Here is a 23381-nt window from a genome sequence, read left to right on the forward strand (position 1 = left end):
TAGGAAATTCAGGCAAAAGCCTAAGGCCAGGTGTTGGGCAGAGAAAGTAATGGAACTACTAAGTAGGCCTTTATAGTCCTCAGCTTTCTCCAGTTATACCTGACCAGTTTGGTCAAAGAGCCCGGGCTCCAGTTTCATCACTGACAACATTAGCGGGAGTCAAGATGGGGGCTCCATTTTCAGAGCCATCGTGTTAGAGAATTTCATCGAAGTCGATGGGAATGAGATCGCCTGAGTTACACAGTGCACAGTTTAGACAGTGGAACAGCGTAGGCTGGAGGGTTGCGGAAGATGCTCAGGTCTTCCCTTTTGCCAGTGGCTCCACGACCAGTATCACCTCCCCTCGTCAAGCCAGTTCTATTGACCTTCTGTTAAGACGGTGTTTCCCTGGATGTAGACCTGACTTCCAGGGCATAAACTCTGATAATTATCTCTGATAATTCACCCAGCAGGCAGGAGCACAGTGTCTCCTGGTGTTAGTTAGGCCTAGCCCTGGGCTTCACTGCCAAGTCCAGAGGCAAGGCCACCTGTATTGTCAGACCAAAGCCCCTTCTCTTTCTCCTGCTGCCACGCATGCCCATGTCAAAGCGTCCATGCCCTGAGTGCAGCAGATGCCAGCAGCCAACTAGCCCCCTGCCTCTGCTCCCATGAAGCCTCACTAATCCATGTAGTGTGGGCCAGTGCTGTATGCCTCCTGTTTGGGGTCTCGAAGGCTGCAGTCTGCTCCTGAACTTAAAGCTTCACTGGCTTGGATTACAATGAGAAAGGTCAGATTAGGTTGTGGAAGTTTCTGGAAGGGTCCCCCCTTGGTCCTTGTCCCCACCACTAAGACTCCATCTTCCCAAAGGGTAATAAGGAAGGACACAGGCAGATGAAATGAAGAATGTCACAGTGAGGGTAGGATCTTGGTTATGGAGTACAGGTCAGTCTGGTTTGTCCACCCTCAAGGCCTGTTGGTGTGCTCAGGGGCCCGACCTTGGGAAGAGGGTGAGGGGAACTAGGCCATTCTGACCTCATACATTTGTGGCTTTGTCACTCTTTCCCACAGTGGACTCTCCAGGCCTTCTCTTTCCCAAGTCGTGTTGAAGTCACTGACCTTATCAGACCAAGGACTCGTGATAAGGGGGAATGTGGAGGCAGACTGGGACTGGAAGGTTCAAGGAGGCCCATCAGGTGGGACTCTCCCAGCTACACACGTGGTGGCCTTGTTCTAGATGGTTCTCAAATATCAGTTTTGGTGAGTGGAGGCCCAGACAGCTGGGAAGCCCAGGTAACACCTACCTACTGTGGCCCAAATACCCACAAACAGGGAATAGAGAGGACAAGGGGACGGGGTAAGGGCTTGCTGCTCTAAGAACCCACCCCATCCTGGTGGGGTACCAGATAGCTAGGTGGGCCATTCCATACAGGGTCTCTCTACGTAGCCCTGGCTGTCCTGGAAATTGCTTTGGAGACCAGGCTGGCCTCAAACTCAAGAAATCCACCTGCCTCTACCTTAGAGTGCTTGAGAGAGGGTGTGCGCCACCACGCCTGGCTTATAGGGGTGGTTTAAGTGACCACACCCTGGCACCTCTCTCGCCTTGATTTTGTTCATTCACTCAGCCTCCCAAAAAACTCCTCCCTCTTTCAGCCCCTCCTCCGTCTCCTCGTGATTACTCAGCTCTGCCAGCAGGGGGATGTGGGCAGCCTCCTGCGGTTGTCCCAACCCTGTCCCGACACATGCAGGACCTAAGGAGCAGCATGCTCCAGGACATTCCCCTTGGGTGCACAGCTGGGGAGAGAACCCCAACTTTAGATGCCCTGAGCCTCGGCCCCCTCCCCCACAGAGGGGCTTTCTGAAAATGGTTTCTGGGCTGAGTGGAGCTAAGGATCTTGCAGGGATCAAAGATCTGAATGTCAGGGGCCTACACAGGCCTGGAATCCGCAAGTCTTTGCTCTGGCCTGCTCTGGACACATTAATGAGCAGCCCTGCCCGTGGCTGTCAAGCTGTATGGTCACCTCTATCCACTTGCTGGACCAGCCTTTCGGTATTGTCGATGGGGAGGACACTGACGCTGGCTCCTGGCCTTGGCAGGTGTCTCTGAACATGAGAGGGGAATTCTTGGCAGACATGTCCGACTGACTACTCTGGAGCTAACAGTGCTGTCCAGCTGGGACTTGTGATTTCCCCTGCTTTCTTATGGGGAGAGTCTCCCTCTTGCTGGGGAACCTGTACCATCAAGGACTGGCTGGTCACTATCATTCACTGGTGATGAATGAAACCTGCCTCGGGCAGCTGGAACCCCCTGGGAGTCAGGGAATGACGTCTCTAACTCCAGTCAACAGTGTCCAAAAGGAAGAGGCCCCGAGAGACCACAGGCTGTGGACAAGCTACTCCCATCCCCAGTGGCAAAGCAGAATGACAATCTGTCAGAGATGCCTACTGACCCAGTGGTGTCACCCACCACCCTCGTATGCATATAGAGACACTGAGACCCAGGGTAAAGGTAGTTTGCCTAAAGTCCCTCTGAGATTCAGAGGTCAAGCTGTGGCTCACTCCGGCGGCACAGGTCAGTAGGAAGAGCCATCTTAAGGCAGCCAGAGCAGCTGACCTTGGCTCTGTTCAGGGGGTATCTGGGTGCAGAGGGTAGATGAGGGAGTCGGGAAGTGGGCTTGTGTGACCGAGACAGGGCAGAGGGGGTCTTTTGGGACAGGGGCTACAGTGCCCATAGCATGCACCGTCTTCCCCAAGCGAGGCCTATTTACACATACACAGTTGCTTCCATACATCCAGGCAAAAGACTCATATACATAAAACAAAACAAACAAAAAGCCAATTCCACCAACCAGGGAGATGGTTCAGCAGTTTAGAGCTGCTCTTCTAGAGGCCCAAGATCAGTTCCCGGCTCACAACAGTCTGTGACTGCAGCTCCTAAGTCTCTGGCCTCTTCAGGCATCTGCACTCAGGAGCACACAAACGCTGGCGCGCACACACACACACAATGAAAAATTAATTTGTTTTTAAAGGTTTATTAATGTATACAGTGTTCTGCCTGTATGTATGCCTGCAGGCCAGAAGAGGGCACCAGATCTCATTACAGATGGTTGTGAGCCACCAACTGGGGATTTGAATTCACAACCTTTGGAAGAGCAGGCAGTGCTCTTAACCTGAGCCATCTCTCCAGTCCCATAAAATCAATCTTAGAAGACATCCATCAAAATCTGGACATGGTGCACAGCTTCAAACCTGTGCACCTGTAATCCCAGCACTCAAAAGCTGGAGGCTGGAGCTTAGGGCCACCGTGGGCTACCCCACCTCTCCACCCTACAAATAAATAAAAATCACAAAACCTATCAAATACCAATAGAGACAGCTAACAACAGGGCCCTGAAGAGAAGCACAGGTGGCGGTCACACAGGAAACCTGCAGTATGGCCCGCGGGCCCCTGGGGGCAGGTCATTAGCTCTTGAAGGGTGGGGCTGTGCTGTCCTACGGTCTCAGCTGGGAATCTTTGTTTTGTTGAGACAGGGTTTCTCTGTGTAACACACTAGCTGACTTGGATCTCACTCTGTAGACCAGGTTGCCCTTGAATTCAAATCGCTCTGATTAAAGAAGTGTATCAGCGCCACCCAGCCCTTAGCTGGGAGTCTTCTGGCTGGGTGGTCCCAGAGTCTGGTCCCTGTACACCTTCCTGTTAGCACAAGCAAGCCTGACTCTGTTCTACAGAATCTGAAGTTGTGCCGTCCAGGCTTCAACTCACCATGGATCCTGCCTCACATCACTAACAGGAGCTTCCAGAAAGTAAACACCACTGAAGACGGTAGGTCCCCCTCTATCCCTCTTAGGGACATCTACCCATGTACCCCAGAGGGCCAAACCAGTGACAGCTCTGCTTGAGGCCAGCCCTTGCCTAGGACAGAACCTGACACAGCCGTTGCACAGATGTTTTTAAGGACTCACAGCTGTTTTTGGTGAGCCGGGAGGGTAAGAGTCTGTGACCCCAAACCTCCCTGCCTCTGAGGCCAAGACCTCACACAAGGAGCATCAGCTGGCTCTGCCCTTTGTGTCCAATACCTGCCTTCAAGTTCTGTGGAGTGAGATCACCAACGTGAGTCTGTACAAACACGGATAGGGTGTTCTCTCCACTCCACTCAGGTCCCTGCTGAGACCTTGGGCACTCCCCAGCTCCCAGATATGCTGGCTTCCTCTACTGAACCTCAGTCCTTATCAGTGCAGACTGGGCTGCTGCCAACAAGCCTGGGAGCCTCTGCTCAGGGTGCTGGGGGCAGGGGGGTGCTGGGTGTGCCCTGATCACAGAGGGAAAATGTTAAAAGAGATGAGTTACCAATGAACTGAGACCTCAGCAATGAGTAATACAAGCTGCACCCACACCCCCAACTCCTATGTTGAGGCACACACAAGCTTTGGAAACAAGTCCTGTACCCTCTATGCAGGCTACTCCGATAGGCCCCTAGTGGGCATCGTGCTCTAAGGCGGCACCCTACTGTCTTCTGGCCTGTTAGGTCCAGGTTTGGAAGGTTCTAGAAGCTGAACCCCTCCCATCCCCGCATCCAAGTAAAATCCAAATAAAAACAGCAAGTACCTACCCTTGCCTCTCCACTTTTGCTCTCCCGGGTGACTATGGCGTAGGACGCTATGTGCCCTCAATGGGGTTCCTTGGTGGCGGATCATCTAGTACTAACCCTTCTTTATATAGAGACAGGGAAACTGAGGCCCACATTCACAATGGTCAAAGCTGAGACTACCACCAGAGTGCAAACACATGCTCTTGTCTTCTCTCTGGGCCAGAAGCTCCTGAAAGTCCAGAGAGCAGCCACCTGGGACAAGGCCTGTTCTGGGCCTTTGTCTTCTTAGCTTGAAGGCCAAGTCCTTGTTTAATTCAAGAAGAATTCAAGGGTGCCCGAGACGAGTTCTGTGAGGCTGTTCTGTGCAGTGCCTCTGCTTGTGAGCTTTCTCCTTGGGGTACAGAAGACCCAGCAAGTACCTTACTGCTCTGGGCCTCAAGCCCTGAGTCTAGAACACGTTCCACTTGGCACAAAGACACTGCCACCTTATCTACCCCAGCCCTCCTGCCTTCCCCCAGGCCCCTGGGCCCAACATTATTTTAACCCTCCCAGAATATTCTTCACCATGTCACTTTGGGGGTTCAAGGGTACGTCCACCTCCCCACAGCGAGGCGGTCTCAAGCATCTTTGCAGGCGGCTTCTCATTTTTAAGATTTTATTAAATGTAGACTATTAGTCAAATGATTTGAAAAACCAATAGCGAAAAATAGTTCTTTAGGGTTTTTTTCTTGGTGCAGAGGTGCACACCACACTGTACTTGCCTGTCACGGGGACCCCTGTGGGTAGGGGGGCATGTGCCTGGTGATCAGCAGTCCACAGTGCACTCCCATCCAGCTCCTCAGCTCCTCTGAGGAGGCATTCCATCCTGCCTTGTTATAAATATGTACAAATCCCTGGACAGTTGAGGGCACCAGGCCCAAGGCAGAGCTGGGGTTACCTGTCCCCAAACCTGCAGGATATCCACTTTTAAGACAGATGCTTGGAGAGTCAGACCACGGCTGCCCACTCCCCAGCCCCCACACCCTGCTCTGCTCTCAGGCAGCGGCCAGCTGGCCCAGGACCCGGCGGAACTGCTGTGTGCTGTGGCCCAGCTCCTTGACCCTGTCTACCATGTCCTGGGCAGCAGAGGGTGATGGATACTGCAAGGCAGCGGCCTTGGTGGTGGCCACAATGCCACGCAGGAGGTCACACAGCAGGTTGCTGTAGTGGGTCACCTGGCTCCGCACATCAGCTGCCTTTGCCTGCCGTGACAGCGTGTCCCCAATGAACACCAGCTTATGTGCGCTGAGGATGACAAACTTGCTGTGTGCCACAAAGATCTTGGGGGGCTGATTGGTGGCCACTGCAGTGAAGAAGGCGTCCACTGCATCTGTCAGTGTGGTCAGGTTGGCCTCGCACTGCTCCAAGTAGAAGAGCAGCAGCTGTCGATCCGACGGCCCCAGGCCCCCTGTCCGCCCTGGCACCAGGGGCTGGGCTGCTGTCCAGTTGGCCAGGTCATGGTCTATGGGACGAGACACCTCCTGCTCCAGTCGCTCAAACTGTTTCAGCTGTGGAAGGCAGGACAAGGTTAGGCTCTCGGCTGACAGACATGCGCAAACATCTGTACCCCTCAGGGCACTGCTCACAAGAGAGCAAACCACTGCATCAGTAACAGCATGGGTGGCGGGGAACATGCTGGGAAGTACACAGGAAAGACAGTGTGTACACCAGCTTCTTGAAACAATAGCACCCCTTGGCTATACATGTATTTCTATCTTAACTACTGTTACTGGGGAGGGGCATTTTGCCACATATCCTGGCTGGTCTCAAACTTACGATCCTTCTGCCTCTGCCTCCTGAGTGCTAGGATTACAGGAGTATGCCTGGCTTATTTTAATTACCAGTATGTATTTCTTTTCACTTTTTATGTGCTACACACTTGCTACGCAGCACATACACTACTCATCTACTGCCAACTGTAAACCCCACTTGGTATCAAGGTAACCAGTGAGTAGCCCAGCTCAGGGTGGAGTAAGCTGTCCCCTGGCTTCCTTCTTTACACCCTGAGAGGGGATAGTGAAAGAAGTTTTCATATTTACTTCATGTTATTATCTTCACAATCAAAATTCAATGACTTTAGTGTTTTTCAAATATACTTTGTTACCCAGAAAAATGACTTAAAATACGAAAACTGGCTGAACTGTTATTTACAAGGAAAACTGGATACAATGTATTCAGTCTCAAGAATGACATTCCGGGCCTATGAGAAGGGGTTGTGGACAGTGTTTAAGGCTGAGGAGAGCTGCAGACAGGCAGTGACTGCTCATCTCGACAGGCACAGGGAGCAGCTTGTGGAGCCCTTCTGGGACGCCTCTGGCTGCCAGGCTCTCTATCCTACACTCTTCTGGGCTGGTTATGATGTACCCGTGACTCTGACAGTCACTTCATGTCTGTGATGTCTCAAGCATGCCAGACAACTGCTGCGGTCCCAGCTTCTCAGGAGGCTGCAGTTGGGAAATCAGCTGAGCTGAGGCAGAGCTCAAGACAAGGCTGGGCAGCACAGCAAGACTGCTCTGTCAGATGAATTGGCCTCATGCTGGATGCTGACTCTCCCGGGGCCTCACCTGCTGCAGCTCCAGCTGGCCTTTTCCCTGCCGCATTATGTTGCCCTTTTCTAGCAGCTCCTTCTGGGTCTTCTCAAACTCCTCCTTCCCCTGAGGAAAAGACAAGACATGGACTGAGAAGTGTCTTCTGGGACAGAAGCACCAGCAGCTCCCATGGGTGCAAGGGCCTGGGAACCACCAGGTGGCAGTGTAGGTACACCAGGCCCAGGAAGACATAGCTCCTTAAAAGCTACAGAGAAACCCTGTCTCGAAAAAATCCAAAACAAAACAAAACACCAGGCCCCTATCAGAGGGGGCTTGGCCCAGAGGGGAGCCTTGCAGAGGGGGCATTCACTCCACATGGCCATGGCCCTCTTGTAATGGCTCTCATGCCAAGAATGAAATCCAAATGAAATAGACTCACTCCCCTCCCATCTCCCCATCCCCTTGTCCTAAGTCCTCTGCCACCAGCATCTGCCTCCCCAGATCGTCTCTACAAAGAATGGAGCCATATCCATGCCCACTAGGGAAGCCCATCTCCAAGCCCCAAGGACACAGTGAAGTTGACCATCAATCAATCTAATAGGACAAAATACAGGGAGGACACTAGGAAACACCAGCAACCATTCTTGGAACCTGAATCTCCTTTGACCACAAGATCTGTGTGGGATGAGAGGGCAAGGGGGACATCAGGGTCCCTGCAACAACAGTGGCAGGGTCAGAGTCTTGGGCCTGAGCAGGGTGAGCACCCACCTGCAGGTGGACATAGTCATAATCCTCCATCCAGCCCCCTTCACTGTTCTCATACTGCCCATCTGGAGAGTCCTGGGAGGTGAACTTAGGGGGTGAAGGAAGAGGGCGTGACTGGATGCTGCTGGCTTTATCAGTGGGGTTGGGGTGCAGGGAGCTGCCTCCCTCAGGCCCTGGGCCAGGGGCTTTGGTCCGTCTGAAGAGCAGCGAGGCATTGCCATGCAAAAAGGAGGCTAGCTGCTTGGCATCCTCGGGCACGGCCCGTGAGCAGGCCACCAGGCGGTCCAGGTCTTCAAGGGTGAATCCTGGGCTTCCCCGGCCACTGTCAAGCACCTGACCATGGACCACCAGCGTCTGGTACACATCCTCCATCTTCTGTAGCTGCCGGCTAAGCTTGGCATGCAAGGTGCGGTCAGAAGTGTGAGTGGCATTGCTTACAGCACTGCGGGCAAATTCCAGGAGCTCATGTACTGCCCCATGAACTGCAGCCACTGCGGCTTTCAGGTCCTGCACGGGAGGTTCCTGAGGCTCAGAGGTGCTACGCCAGCCCCCAGGCCCATTGGCACTGCCCACCAGGTCCAGAAGGTGGGCTACGGTGGTGCTCACACCTTGCTGCAGGCGAGCCAGGGACTCCACAGCAACCTCCAGCTCCAGGGGCTCTCGGCCTGGCACCATTACCTCCAAGGAAGATGCCGATTGGCTGCTGCGTGTGCTGCCTGTGCTAGAGGCCGACAGACGCTTGCCATCTGCTGGGGCCTCTCGTTCCGTTGGTGGGGGCACAGCATACACCCCATCATCAATTACACTCCCATCAGCCACCTCAGAAGGGAGCACCCGCTCACGAGGTACATCGTATAATGTTCCAGGGCCAGGCCGCCTCAAACCAGGCGGCACATCATAGAGGTCAGGAGCAGGGGGTGGCACATCATACACATCCTCAGCTGGTGGGGAGTCTGGAGGAGGTGCAGCGAGGATCAGCGGGTGCCGAGTTGGGTCAAAGGGCTTGGGCTTGGCGAAGGCAGGAGGTACATCGTATGTCTCCTCTCGCAGTGGCCCATCGGGCACATCCTTGCTCACGGAAGGAGGAACATCATACACCTAGGGTATAAGTGGTGGTTAAAGCTTTTGTCTGGATTATCTGACCCATCCTGGAGCTCAAGGCAGGACCCAGCTGGTGTACACACCCAGCATGATTCTCAACTGTGATGACTATGCCAAGAGCCTAGCCCCGGGGCTAGCTGACTCATTCTCTGTGCCTGGCTAGTCATCTATAGGATGGGGAACTGTTGAGCAATATATTTTTCAGGTGTGTGACTTTAGTTTAACTCTGTGAAGCTGTGTTACTGTGCCTGTCTAAAACACCTGATGGTCCTAATAAAGAGATGACAGCCAATAACGAGACGGAGAAAGGACAGGCGTGGCTGGCAGACAAAGTATAAGTAGAAGGAGAAACAAGGCAGGGGAGGTCATCAGGGGCCAGCCACCTAGCTACACAGCAAACCACAGAGAAGAAGTAAGGAAAGGTATACAGAAATAGAGAAAGATAAAAGCCCAGAGGCAAAAGGTGGTCAGGATAGCATAAGAAAAGCTGGCAAAAAACAAGCCAAGCTCAGAGTCCTGTTTAGAAGAGGGATTTTGTGGTCTCCTTGCTGATACATCTCAGAGCATGCATAATGAGAGGACCTGGCAATGGGCCATTTTCTGAGGCTCAGAAGGGCATTTAGTTTCTTTTTAAAATTAATTTATTTACTTTTTTTATGTGTATGGGTATTTTGTCTGCATAAATGTCTGTGCACCACATGCATGCTTTGTGCCAAGAGGTCAGAAAGAGATGCTGAGTCACCTGGGACTGCCAAACACTGTACGGATGCTAAGAATGGACCCTGGGTCCTCAGGAAGAAGAGCCAATGCCTTAACCTCAGAACCATCTCTACAGCCTGGGCATTCAGTTTCTATATCTGTCCCCAGAGCAAGTAATGACAGAGCCAGGGTCTGCAGAGAGAAGTCCCAAACCTAATGCACACACTCGTCCATGCCTTTCAACACCTTTAGAAGCCTCCAAGACCCCAGCATCTGCGGACTCCTTACCGAATGATGACTGGATGGTGGCAGGCTTTTCTCCACACTCGGAGGCACATCATACACATCCAACAATGGGTCTCTGCCATTGGGGCCCTTTACTGCCATGGGAGGTGTGTCATATACCTGGAGGGCACAAAAGAAGGTGCAATGATACAACTGTCAGGGATATCTGGTTTAATGGGAAGAGTGCAAGTCCCCAGAAACCTACCTTGAGCACTTGGGCTACCCTAGTTGGCTGAGAAAATGCAGTACCCACAGCAAGGCTCAGGTCCTGTCTCTCCCATGCCTCTGATCCCCAGCACTTACCTCCTGGCCATACTGGCTGGGAAGCAGTCCTCGAACAGGAGGCACATCATAGATGTCCTGAGGACCTGGAGCTAGCAGGTGGCGTGGGGTGTCATACTCGTCCTGCTCTGTCTGGGAAGCCTCATATACGTAGCCCTGTCCCACTCGAGTAGGTACCACCACCTAGGAACAAACAGCTGATTATACCACTGGCCCCTGATCCACCCTCAGGTCCACAGGAGACTACCCTGAGAGACAGGCAAGACACACAAAGGTAGCGATGGGGCTCTGTAAGGGTGGGCTTGGAACCATTGCTTCTCATTCTCTATGTACCCCCTTTGGGAGTGAAATACAATGCTTGGGAGAGAATTACCAGACCCCTAGAGGTTTTGTTTAGAGCTGTCTGGTTCTGGGCCTTGAAAAAAAGACAGCTGACTCGAAAAACCAAAAAAAAAAGAAGAAAAAAGACAGCTGAATGACCCAGTCGATTCCAGAGTAGGGTGTGTGTATGGTTACACACAGATGACAAGAAGGGACAGGAAGAGTAAAAGGCCTGGCTCCAGAGGCAATGCCAGTGAGCAAGGGGCCAGCCTGCACTGGAGTCCTGGGCACCACAAGACCAGAGGCCCCATGTTAGGTCTCCTGTGTTGTTCCTGTGGACACCTCTGAGCACCCCTGCCCCACAAAGTTCTGCTCAGCAAGAGAGAGACCTGATCGTAGGATCCCCATCATTCCAGGCTCTGGAGGCAGAGAATGGAGCCTGGAAAGGCAGCAGGCATCCTCCCTGAGTAGGACTAGGTAACTTGGTCTGACTACTGAGCTAACTCTTGAGCAGACACACGGGGCTAGGATGTAAGGTCAGCTCCAGGGCAAAGGAATTCTAACTGGAACCACTCAACCTCACCCATAAGCTGCCTTGCCCACCTGAAAGGGTAAGGCCTTAGTGGGAGTCACAGGTCAGAGGCAGCCGGCCCTCTTTCCCAGGGCTCTGACCATGCATTCACGGCAGTGGCCACAGCAGCAAAGCTATGGCTCTGTATCAAGGGTAGGCGGGGCCGGGGGAGACTCTGGGATGCTTGTGCACCACCCCCAGGGCCATGCTGTCCCCTCACAGCCGCTCACAGCCTGGAGGGATGGGAGTGTCCACACAGCCTCCCCTCTAAGATTCTCCAGCCAGGCTCAGGGTAACCTCCCCCATGGGGCTCCCTGTTCAGTCTTCTTCACAGAAAGGCCTTTTGTTTTCTAATCAAAGGGGATGTCTGGGACAGGGTTGAGGCACGGCCTCCACACACATAGCTTGCTTCCTTCAGGCTCAACACTCTAAAACCCAAGCTTCAGCAGGCACAAACCAGCATTACCCCTAACCCCCCTGCAGGACATAGGGACACCCAGCAGACCAGACTTGACAACCTCCCAGGCAGGATATTTGAGCAGTTGATGTTTAATACAGCTGGGCTTCTGGGCTGCCTCTAGCAGTCAGCCTGGCAGGCTGGTGTGTGCCACTGTAGGGGCTGTGGAGGTCTCCTCTGTGGGGTGTCTCCACCCACCAATAACAGGGCCGGGGGGGGGGGGGGGAGTTGTAGCTGCCTCTCACACTCATCTCCCTGCTCAGGCCCCAGACTTGAGTCTCCTCCAGGGCTATTTTTAGATGTTGGAACCTGCCCATGGCAGCAGACCGGGGCTGGAAGGATGTGGCAGGTTAGACAGGCCTGTAGCAAGGCCTGAGGCTTCTCCAGGCCAAGGCCTCCCAGGTGGGAATTCAAATCCAAAAGGGGCAGACAATACACCCTAAAGACAGAGGCAGGCCAGGTCTCAGTACAGAGAGCATATCCACCTTGTCAGCACCCACCAGGACCTCATGTAGACAGAGCTGTAAGGATTAAGGGTAGGACAATTCCTATTCCTACACCTGAGTCAGGTTGACAGTAAGCAGCCATATTGGCTAGCGAATGTTCTTCTGTTAGGAAAACATAATAGAGAAAGCAGGGAAAAGAAGCTCATTAGGGAAACAGTCTCATCAGAGCTGCAGAGCTGAACAGTTAATCACAGCTAACTGCTCTGCACCTGATGCCCCATTAGCAGGCCCTGGAGGGAGAGGGAGGGACAGACACACATCCAGGCTGGGCTGCAGAGGGCTGTTGTTTTCTCTCTGTCCCATATCTCAGCACAGGTTTCAAGGAAAAGGGAGACTGATCCCAGAAGCACACCCCAGTCCTAGATGGGGATGAAACCTCTGCAGTGGCTCTGGCTCTACAGGGACCAAGGCAGGAATCCAAGCAGCAGGAGTCAAGTAGGAGGAACAAAGACAAGAGGAGTCTCTCTTGGCTGTTCATTCTGTTGGGGCCCCACCTCTCCAGACAGTTTGGCTGCTGATCTTCCCCCCTGCAAAATGGACAACATCCCACCAGCCTAGGCCAGCTGCTGGTTTGGATGCTCACAATTTAGCCCTCCTCCCATAGAGAAGTTGTTTTCCTTTTTTGGAATGGAGGACCACAGGAATACCATGGGGCCAGACAGGTGCCTACTTTACTGAGCACACCATCCCCTTTTGCTGGCCCAGGAGTGCTGCTTCCCAGACAAATACGACTTAGCTCACATGAGTTCCCCACCCCTGGCAAGCTGTAATTCCTGACCCAGGAATTTCCCTTCAAAAGTGGCCTTGCCAGGCGGATCTCTGTGAGTTCAAGGCCAGCCTGGTCTACAAGAGCTAGTTCCAGCAGGACAGGCACCAAAGCTACAGAAAAAAAAAAAAAGGTGGCCTTGCTGGCCTTGCACAGACAAATGCCTTCCCTGCTGGGGTCCTACCTGCATGTTTACAATCTCTGCGTCCATGCCTAACCAGAGGACCCTGGATACTCTTGACCTTACTTTCTCCAGCCACACAGCAGATAGCCATGTTCCAGGGGTCTACACTCTGCTGGCCCCATCCTTATCACTTACTCCCACAGATACCACAAACTATGGCACTACCTCCTCAGTCCTGCAATAAGGACAGACACCACAGGAGGAGTCCCAGAGGCCTCTGAAAGCAAGACCTGGAAAGTAGGCACAAATGTGCACCCTAGGAGTTTCCCACCATGTTCTTTGTAATAAAATCAAATCACATGGTATACACAGACAGACATATAAACTAAAAAATATATTTTAAAAGTGTGGGAATGGGGGCCCTGGAAAGCTGGTTCAGAGGTTAAAAGTGCTGGCTGCTCTTGCAGAAGACCCAAGTTTGTTCCCAGCACCGTACCAGGCAGCTCACAATTCCTGCAACTTCAGTTTTCTTCCAGCCTCTATAGGCACCCAAACACATGGCATACACTCACTCAAAAACAGGCAGACAGACAGACAGACAGACAGAAAATAAAAATCTTCAGGTGAGGCTACAACACAACAGCAGAACTCGGGTAGCTACCCCTATCAGTCTTGGAAGATTTAATAACTAAGAAAATGCTTTTGGTATGTTGTGATGGATTTACAACTTTGAAATGCAAAAATAACAAGCATATAATCACAGACATAAGAGGCTGAAGCAGGAGGGTTGTGGGTCCAAGGCCAGTGGAGGATATAGGATACAACGAGATCCAAGTCAACCTGAAGACAGACTAAGTTTGCCTTTAAAAAAAAGAAAAGTACATATACAGATCTGTAAAAGACAAATAGAGAAGACACTAGACAAAATACACCAACATTTCTTAGGGATTATCCCTTGACTGAGGGATCTCTAGACTTTCTCATACATTATGCATTTTCTATGGCAAACAAGCATTTCTTTCATGTTAAAAATATAAGCAGAGGGGCTGGAGAGATGGCTCAGAGGTTAAGAGCATTGCCTGCTCTTCCAAAGGTCCTGAGTTCAATTCCCAGCAACCACATGGTGGCTCACAACCATCTGTAACGAGGTCTGGTGCCCTCTTCTGGCCTGCAGGAATATACACAGACAGAATATTATATACATAATAAAGAAATAAATATTTTAAAAAAAATATATAAGCAGAGGCAATGACCGCCCAGCTCAGGAATGACAAAGCCTCTTAGGAATGGGCACAGGGCTTCTCTTCCTAGGCTATCAGTTAGGTCAGAGAATTGGGAACACTGGACAGCTCCACCAAAGGCTGGGTGGGCAGAAAAGGACAGAGCAGTGAGGCTCTAGGTGAGTGAGGGAAGGCCCATTGGTTAGCCCCTTTGGGCTTCCTCCTCCAGCCTAGGTGAACAGTTGTCCCAAGACAAGAGATGAAGAACTGACTAAGGGGCAAGTATGACTTGTGTGCATGTACATTTGTATGTGTTCTAAGTGCATGTGGAGGGGATGGACCTTGGCCTGTTTCAAGGCTCTCTAAACAGGTACTATTGCCATCTCTCCACAGGATAGCCACCCACGACGCACCCACCCACATACAAGCTGGTGGCAAGGCCTTAATGGTAGGCTTCCATTATCTGACTAAAAGATGCAGGTAGTGCAAGAAGTGGAGTCCGGTGACTCAGGGATCCCTGGTGGTCAAACTGTGGGCCAATGTTCATGAAATCTCATCTTATGCAACTCCTGGTCAGGCATCCTGAATGCCAAGCTTCTCTGTGGGCAGTGGTGGGGTGACATTACCTGCTTTCTAGGTGGCACCAATTAGGTTCTTGGCACTAGGGAGCTTTGAAGACAAAGGCTCAGTGCCACGGCTGAGCATGAACCTGGCCAATGTCTCTCCAGGCATAAATGGTGCTCGACCAGACATGATCAGACTGACTGTGAAACTGACTTAGCTGGGCTTATGCTGTTCGTGTTATCTCTCTCTTTCTTGGTTTTTTTCAAGACAGGGTTTCTCTGTGTATCCCTGGCTATCCTAGAATTCAATCTGTAGACCAGGCTGGCCTGGAACTCAGAGATCCGTCTGCCTCCGCCTCCTGAGTGCTGGGATTAAAGGCGTGCGCCGCCGCCCCCACCACCTGGTTTATGCTGTTCTCTTAAATGCTGCTGTGCCCACCACAGTTGGCTGTTTCCACCAGGGCCTCTGGTGCCCCTGCCTAGCTATTATGGACTTCTAGTGCATGGTAGATGAAGGCATGAGGAAGATGCGGGGTGCTGGTCATGGAAACTCTATCTTCAACAAATTCCATTCCCTAGTTTTGTTGTTGTTGTTGCTTTGTTTTGTTTTTCAAGACAGGGTCTCATTATGTAGCTCTCTGGCGATCCTGGAACTCACTGTATAGACCAGGCTAGCCTCAAACTCAGGCACCCCCCCTCCTGCAGGGTGTGATTAAAGGTGTGCACCACTAAATTTGGTTCCATTTCCCAGTTCTTAAAGGACTTTGGCATAGAAAAACAGGCTAAAATGAATGCAAGGAAAAGTGGCTCCTGATTTAGTGTGAAGCCAGGGGGCTTCTCCTCCTTCAGCCCTGCCTATTTCATGGGCAGGGGCCAGAAGGCAGTATGGAGGAACTGAGGGCCCAGACACATCCTAGAGATGGAATGTCTGTGGAGCCAAGGACAACTAAAGGTGCTAGGTCTCAACCAAGAGAATGACTCGTGAAGGACTGAGCACAGGCAGCTTCCGTACCCACAGGGGCCCAGAAGGCCACAGGTGCCAGTGGACTGAAGAGTTCTTCAGGAGCTCAGTTCCTTCTTCCCTAGGGAAATCCCGTTAAGGGCCACACTCAGATACCTGATAAGGCCCACAGCCTGGCCTCCCAGGCAGCTGGGTGGGCAAAGGTCAACAATCAACATAAGTAACCTCCAAGAAAGCTCCCGAGGAAATGTGTTGTCTCTATTGTCCCCTCCCTGTCTTCCTGTTGGCCAAAGCGCAGACCCAATGGCTGGATCTCAAGTAGACCCACGTCAGTCCTGGCGTGTTGGCCTCTAGATGCAACTTCTAAGAGGAAACATGCAGCTCTTCTCATTGTCCCTGTGTTGTCACCCTAAGTCCCACAACCTCACTGTCCTGGCCCACAGGCTTTATGCTCTGCTGTACCTTCTACCTGGGCCAGAATACACTGACACGAGCTGGGCAGGGTCAGCCTGAGTATCAGGCCCCAAGACTGTCCCTGGCCTACTGCTCACTTGGAACACGGGGCACTTCTCCACACCTCTAGACCTGCACAGGCTGTAACCTGTGGTTAACATTCTCCATTTCAGGGCAGCCTACTGTAGACTTCCTCATCCTTCATGGCCAGCTCAATGTCCCTTATTCAGATAAGTAAATGTATACATTGATCCAGTTACCTCCCTCCTTGACTTCACACCAAACACAATGACAATGGAGTGTGGGTACTCTGTGGTGACCAGGCCCTACTAGGCCCAGAAACCAGGGCCTAGGCTAACCCAATGGGGCTTCACAGCTGTGTCAAATTGGCCTTACCTTTGCCGGGGGCTTCGTTCCCTCCCAGCTGCGGTTGTCCATAGATGGAGGGACTTGGTAGATATCATGCCCTATGCCAGCAGAAGGTGGCACCTGGTAGATGTCCTGGGCTGGACTTCCAGGCCCTGGAGGCACCTGGTAAAGGTCTGTGGCTGGGCTGGGAAATGAGTGGTGAGGTGTCTGCTTTGAGAATGTGGATGTCTGTTTGGCTGGGGGTGACTGGAACTGTGGGTTGGGCCCAGGGGCTTGGTAGAGACTTTGCTGAGTCTTGCTGGGAGTGGGTACCAGGTACACACTGTCAGGCTGGGGCTGGTATGCAGTGGGGAGCATGGGACTGTACTGGGAAGCTGGGGGTACTGGGGTATGGACACCCTGAGGGAGGTTGGGCTGCGGCTGGGGTGGAGTGGCAGGTGGGCCTGGTCCAGGCCCTGCTGGCTTCTTGTCATACATGCCGACCAGGATCTTGAGGCGGTTACCAGGGACAATGCCCTGGCGTCCATGCAGTGAGCAGAGCCACCAGCCATCCAGGCCCTGTGTGTCCCGCTCCAGCACCGTCATGATGTCACCCTTTCGGAAGGAGAGCTCATCCGGGGATTCAGCTACGTTGTCATAGAGGGCCTTGGCCAGCACATTCTGGGGAGAGAAGACATAGGTGGACATGAGACAGGAGGATAGGCACAGGCCTCACCCAGCTCCCACCATTACAGAATCAGTAAGCACCCAGCTTTAACTTTCAAAGAGAAACAACAGGGGCCTTACCCTCACCGTCTCTATCGGCCTCCCAGCAGCAAAGCAGAGCTGACCACAGGGTATCTTTAGCTAAGCTAGGGCCCCTCAGATCCTCAACGGCAGCAGCTGCTATCAGCTGCCACCAACACTTCAGAGATGGCTCCCAGTATGTGATTAAAAACCATTCCTGGGTCTGGAAAGATGGCTTAGCAGTTAAAGGGAGTTTCCTGCTACTGCAGAGGAGCTGGAACTGGTTTCCAGCACTGATACTGGGTGGCTCACAACCCAGATTCAGGGATCCAAAGCTCTCTTCTAGATTCTGCAGGTACCTGTACTCACTTGTACATGTATGCAGACACAGACATACCACACATATAATCAAAAATAATAAAATCTTTTAAAAGTTCCTGAAGTCATGTGCACAGTTTCTTAAGATAAAAACACTGGGGGGGGGGGGGGAGTCAGTAATTAGCAGAGAAACTTAAGAACTGCCCTTAAGCTGAGAAGAAAGTAAGACATCTCCCCACTTTAGCTCTAAGGTTCAGATCCTTGGGTTTTGTGTCCAGGGGCACTGCAACTCTCCAAGACGGAGAGGATGATGGGGTGAGGGAGGATGGTGCACGTGATGGGGAGGAAACGGCCATCCTCCGCAGACCCCATGATCATCTTTGAAAAGGTGTTCCAAGAAGAATCATCAACTGATGAAAATGGCACAGCAAAGACAGAAGAGAAATCTCTGCGAACTCTCCACACACACCTTGTACAAGGCTGGAGAGGACAAAATGCTTTTACTCAAGTAAAAGTTGAGCAGAAGGAGAAACGTGCCAAGTTCCTGGTGGGATGACCTTAACCCTGTCCAGTGTTCATTTGCCCACTCTTTCTTAGTACCGCAGCCTGCCCATCACCCATGGTTTCACTTTCTGTGGTTTTAGTTACTTACCTATGGTCAACCATGGCCCAAAAATATTAAATGAAAAATTCCAGAAATAAACTGGCTGGGCGGTGGTGGCGCACGCCTTTAATCCCAGCACTCGGGAGGCAGAGGCAGGTGGATCTCTGTGAGTCTGAGGCCAACCTGGTCTACAGAGTGAGTGCCAGGACAACTAGGGATACATGGTGAGACCCTATCTCAGGAAAAAATAAATAAATAAAAATAAAAACAAAAAACTTAGTGTAGATAAATATGTATTGGAAAATAGAGTACACAGAGGGTTTAATACTAATTGGGGCGTTCTTTGGGGGTCTTGAAATGCACCTCACAGACCGAGGGGAAAATAACGCGAACATGAACTCCATATAATTTAACTGCATCATCATAATTCATCATGATCAAAGTGTCATAGGGCTTGTTTTTAAAAAAAGGAATTCTTTTACAATAAAATGGAGGCATAGAGGTCAATAAATAAACAAGTCACTACTAAAAGGCACAGGCACGCTTTTCCATATATGAGAGCAATTCTAGGACAGGGATGGGACAGGACAAGGCTGGGAACAACGGGAAAAGGCTAAGGTAGGGGAAGGTGGGAAACTCACTGTAAGAAGGCAGCCATGGACACTGGCCTTGGCATTACAGACTACCACTCAGAACTCAAATACAAAAGGTCTCATGCTAGGACAAGTAAAGTTAATAGGAATCTGGAGTTCATACAATCAAAAAGGACAGGACACTGGGCAGTGGTGGTGCACTGGGTAGGCAGAGGCTGATGAATCTCTGGGTAAGGCCAGTCTGGTCTACAGAGAAAGATCCAGGACGGTCAGTGTTACACAGAGAAACCCTATCTGGGGAACCTCCCATCCACCCCCCAAAAAAGGGGGACAAGAATAGAAAGCCTACAACATATAAAAAGGTCACCCAAAGGAAATCAAATGGTCAAGACCTGCTGATGAATGCTCAGAGTTATAGTAGAAAGAAACACAGAGGGATCATGTCACACGGTCCTTCAGGTGTCCTGGTATTTAAGGAAGTGGTGTGGGCAGAAGTATTCGCAGGCTTTACTGATCTTAGGAGTATTCAGCACCAGGGTGCTTGCCTATGACCCATGGGGCCTACCTATATTGACCATGGAGCAATGAGAAGGTAAAGGTGAGGTGAGCCAGCCCTGCCCTCCTGAGTTAGAGTAAGAAACAAATGTGCTGATGTTCAAACTTTAAAGCTATAAGCACCTACAAAACAATACCCACCATATGTCAAAGACAATTATTCAGGGATATTACCTAATGTCTCTTAATTAGAAGGTATCTAATATGCTAGGCATATTACTAATGTGGGTGCTTCTGGGGCTTGAGGGAGAAGCAACAGGGAAAACAGGAGCATTAAGCAAAGGGAGAGAGCAGCATTTCCCACTTTTACTGCTCCAGCTACTACAAGAAATGAGTACTACTATGTCCTTCTATATCACAGACACTCCCAGAACAGGAATCATGAGGCCCAGAAGCCAAGAAGCCTGTGCTGGAGCCATGTGACTCCCAGCAGGGTAACAGTACAGGAAAAAGAGAAGAAGGCACAAGAACACTGTGGTGGTAGGGGGCACTGGAGAGAGGGCAAAGGTCCTGAGTTCAATTCCCAGCAACCACATGGTGGCTCACAAGCACCCTTGATGAAATCTAGTGCCCTCTTTTGGCACACTGTATACATAATAAATAAATCGGAGGAGGAGGAGGAGGAGGAGGAGGAGGAGGAGGAGGAGGAGGAGGAGGAGGAGGAGGAGAAGAAGAAGAAGAAGAAGAAGAAGAAGAAGAAGAAGAAGAAGCCGCCGCCGCCACCGCCCACTGGGGTGGCTTCAAGACAGTCACTATACTTTAAGCAGTTCTGTCACTGCCTCCTTGCCCAGGAGCCAGGGAGGAGTCTGGGCTAGGTGTGGCTGGGACATCTTTTGAACAGAAGAAGCAGAAGACTGCGTGCCTCAGCAGGGCTGGTGGCAGAGGCTGATTGAGACCCCACTGGGCACTCAAGAAGGTCAGATGCACCCTTCTGACCTTCAACTGAACATCAGTTCTGGGTGACTGCAGACCTAGAAGTCTTAAGAGGAACATCATAAGTCACAAGAAAGATCTAGACTTGGAAATAGGACCTGGGCTCTGGCTACTGGCTGTGCAGCCCTGCCTACTTAGACCCACCATCATCCTCTGGCCAGGTGGTGGCACACACATGCAGTCCTACCACTTGAGAGGAAGAAGCAGAGAATCAGGAGTTCGAGGCCTGGGCTAGTGAAACCCTATCTCAGGAAACCAAAGCTAAATCAACTAAACAACAAAAAACATTCCCACCCTCTGGACCTCACCTCCTCATGGAATCAATTAAGAGCTGGAATTCAGGTGGCAGGAAGGGACATGCCCCTAGGGACATAAATCCAGAGTGGGATCCCAGGCTCTGAGGAGAGGAGTCCCAGGGGGCTACCTCTGATTTGTCTCTCAGGCCTGCCACACTTAGAGGACACTTAGAGGTATGAAGCATGCCCCAGGAGTCACCAGCTGGCATCTGCTTTTCCAGGACAGCTTGAAGGATCCATCCCCAGAAAAAACAGGGGCAAGGAAGCTAGGAACCAAAAGAAGCAAGCCCCAGGGAAAGGCTGAACAGGCAAGCAGTCTAAGGAGGGCACAGCCCCTGAAACTGGCACAATTCCTGAACTCTGTCCGCACCAGTCCAGATTTAAAGTGCACCGAGTACACCAACACTTCAGCGTTCAGGAGGAGGAGGCAGGACTCTGAGTCTTAGGTTATTTTGATCTACAGTGATAAACCCATCCCCTCCAAAAACTCCTCCACAATAAATCATTTGAAATTTTAAAATGAGGTATCAATGTCTCTAAAAATACTCAGGACAATAGGGATATTCTCTCATTTACAGAATTTTCAACTTGTATTTAATACGTTATTCTTATTTTGAAGTTGAAAAAAACTGAAGGGAATCAACCAAGTCTAAATATGTATGAAGACATCATTTAAAAAAATACCCTGTTACTCTGAATGTTAGGTTTTTGTTTTTTAGGAAATGGGGGGGACCTTATCTAGGAAAAGAAAATAGTGGGTCACATGCCAGGCTCTGGATCAGGGTGGGACAGAGGCAGGCAGACAATTATAGTGGGTCCGTCCAGAGGCCAGAGTCCTTAGAGAATCAGGCCAGGGTAGAAACTACCTTACAGCCCACCAGGCTCACAGTCCCTACCCCCAAGCTGCAAACAAGAGAAGCCAATTTCCCAAATATGGTCTGCAGCCTGCCTCCGGGAATCACCAGGCCCACCCTCCCTCGGTGACCCCAGAACATCAAGCCGCCTGGCTGGGTCCCCTAGCCCCTGCCCTGGTGACCACAGGAAGTGCCAGCAGAATGAGTCACAGGGAAATTCCCTCCAGCCCGTTAAAGGCGGTGGAAGTGCAGACAGAAGGGCCTGCTCCTGAGTCCCTCACCTCCAAGACTGCTGTGCAGGGAAGGCTGAGAGAGGCCGCAATGGGCCGGTCTGGGGACGCCAGGATAGAGCACAGACATGAAGGCTAGAAGGGTCTGTTGAAGGAAGGTTCAGTGAACAAATCAAGACAGAGACGAACTGCCCAGACCAGGTGAGTCATTTGGGACTTCTGGCCTCCCAGAGGTGCTAGCTCTACCTAAAGTACACACTCACTGAGTGCCTGCCAAGTACGCCTTGGCCAAGTAGGGCTGTAACTGTATAGTCAAGGGCAGCTGGAGCCAGGCTGGGAAACACCTCATGGACTGGGCACGTGGCATCAAGAGCCTGGCACCAGGAGTTCCTTTGCCTGTGTCAGCTGGTGTGCTCTGGCCCAGAGCCCCTGCAGCAGCTTCTCTCCTGCCCAACCCAAGTCCTAAGCACTGCCAGTGCCTGACCTATCGACTTTTTCAGCTGGCCAAGCAAAGGCCCTTCCAGCCTCTCTGCCTCCCTAGTTATTACTCAAGGCCACATTGCTCCTTCCTTCTCTTGAGTCACTAAGCAACATTTTAGTCCCAAACCAGGGTCTGGCTCTCCCTCCCGCTGCTATATGACTTCTCCCCTGAACAACCATACAGCTGGCTGGCTTCTGAATATCCTACTTTTGTTTAACAAGATTACCCTGGTTCCTCTTACTAAAGCAGTGGCTCTCAAATGTAAGTCATAATCTCCTAGGGGGTCACATATCAGATGTCCTGCATAATAGTAGCAAAATTACAGTTATGAAGTAGCAACAAAATAATTTTATGGTTGGTGGTCACCAGAACACAAGGAACTGTATTAAAGGATTAGTCGCAGAATTAGGAAGGCTGAGAAGCACTGTCCTAAAGACAGTGTACACCTATACTCTAGGAGTGTAGCTCAGGGGCACACTTTCCTGGCTTCTATGAGGCTCATGAAAGTAATAATTTGCGCCGGGCGGTGGTGGCGCACGCCTTTAATCCCAGCACTTGGGAGGCAGAGGCAGGTGGATCTCTGTGAGTTCGAGACCAGCCTGGTCTACAGAGCTAGTTCCAGGACAGGCTCCAAAGCCACAGAGAAACCCTGTCTTGAAAAACCAAAAAAAAAAAAAAAAAAAAAAAAGTTATAATTTGCCAAGAAGGGGGAAAGTAATGAAGGACAAGACTTTTGCATATGCGCGGCTTTCCCAAGGAAGCAACACTCTAGCTGACTTACTAGCTAAGCACATAGGGCAGAACAAGGGTAGAATCCAAGATGCTGGAGCAAGAATGAAAGGAGATGTCTGTGACTCCAGTGTGGCAGGTAGACAGGGGTTGACTGCTGTAGGATTCCACTGATTATCCCTCTAGCATCCCAAGGCCAATAAATGCCATCCAAATAATGGGCTCCTACAGCCAAATAAGCCCAGATGGTAATGGTCCCCAGCAGCCTAGGCATTCCTGCTGTGGTCATGGTCCCCAGCAGTCTCCCAGGGGACTCTGTGCCATGACAGAAGCTGGAGAAGCAGTCGGCTTCCTGAGCCCGTTTTCCCAGTCTCCCCTCAGCTGCAGAGTATTACTCATGCTATGCTATGTGTGTTGTCTCAAGCTCACAGTGGGATAAGTGACAGATGCAGAGCCAGCTTACAATTGCCTGTCTAGACCAGTGGC

General features: G+C 51.3%; 1 protein-coding gene across 3 annotated transcripts in view; it reads right to left on the reverse strand.

The window, feature by feature from the left end:
• Positions 1-3050: 3050 nt before the first annotated feature.
• Positions 3051-23381, reverse strand: part of Bcar1 (BCAR1 scaffold protein, Cas family member) — a 38565-nt gene continuing 18234 nt past the window's right edge. For all 3 annotated transcript variants that reach the window (XM_041649936.1, XM_041649938.1, XM_041649937.1), the window contains exons 2-7: positions 16604-17236; positions 10287-10448; positions 9987-10103; positions 7902-8996; positions 7170-7259; positions 3051-6113 (exon numbers count right to left, since the gene is read on the reverse strand). In XM_041649936.1, coding sequence (XP_041505870.1) covers positions 5601-6113; positions 7170-7259; positions 7902-8996; positions 9987-10103; positions 10287-10448; positions 16604-17236 — 2610 coding nt within the window. In that variant the 3' untranslated portion in view covers positions 3051-5600. The remainder of the gene's footprint in view (positions 6114-7169; positions 7260-7901; positions 8997-9986; positions 10104-10286; positions 10449-16603; positions 17237-23381) is intronic.

The sequence above is a fragment of the Microtus oregoni genome, unplaced genomic scaffold, assembly GCF_018167655.1.
Source record: "Microtus oregoni isolate MIOR12 unplaced genomic scaffold, Mior012 000004F_ref0000308, whole genome shotgun sequence".
Taxonomy (NCBI): Eukaryota; Metazoa; Chordata; class Mammalia; order Rodentia; family Cricetidae; genus Microtus; species Microtus oregoni.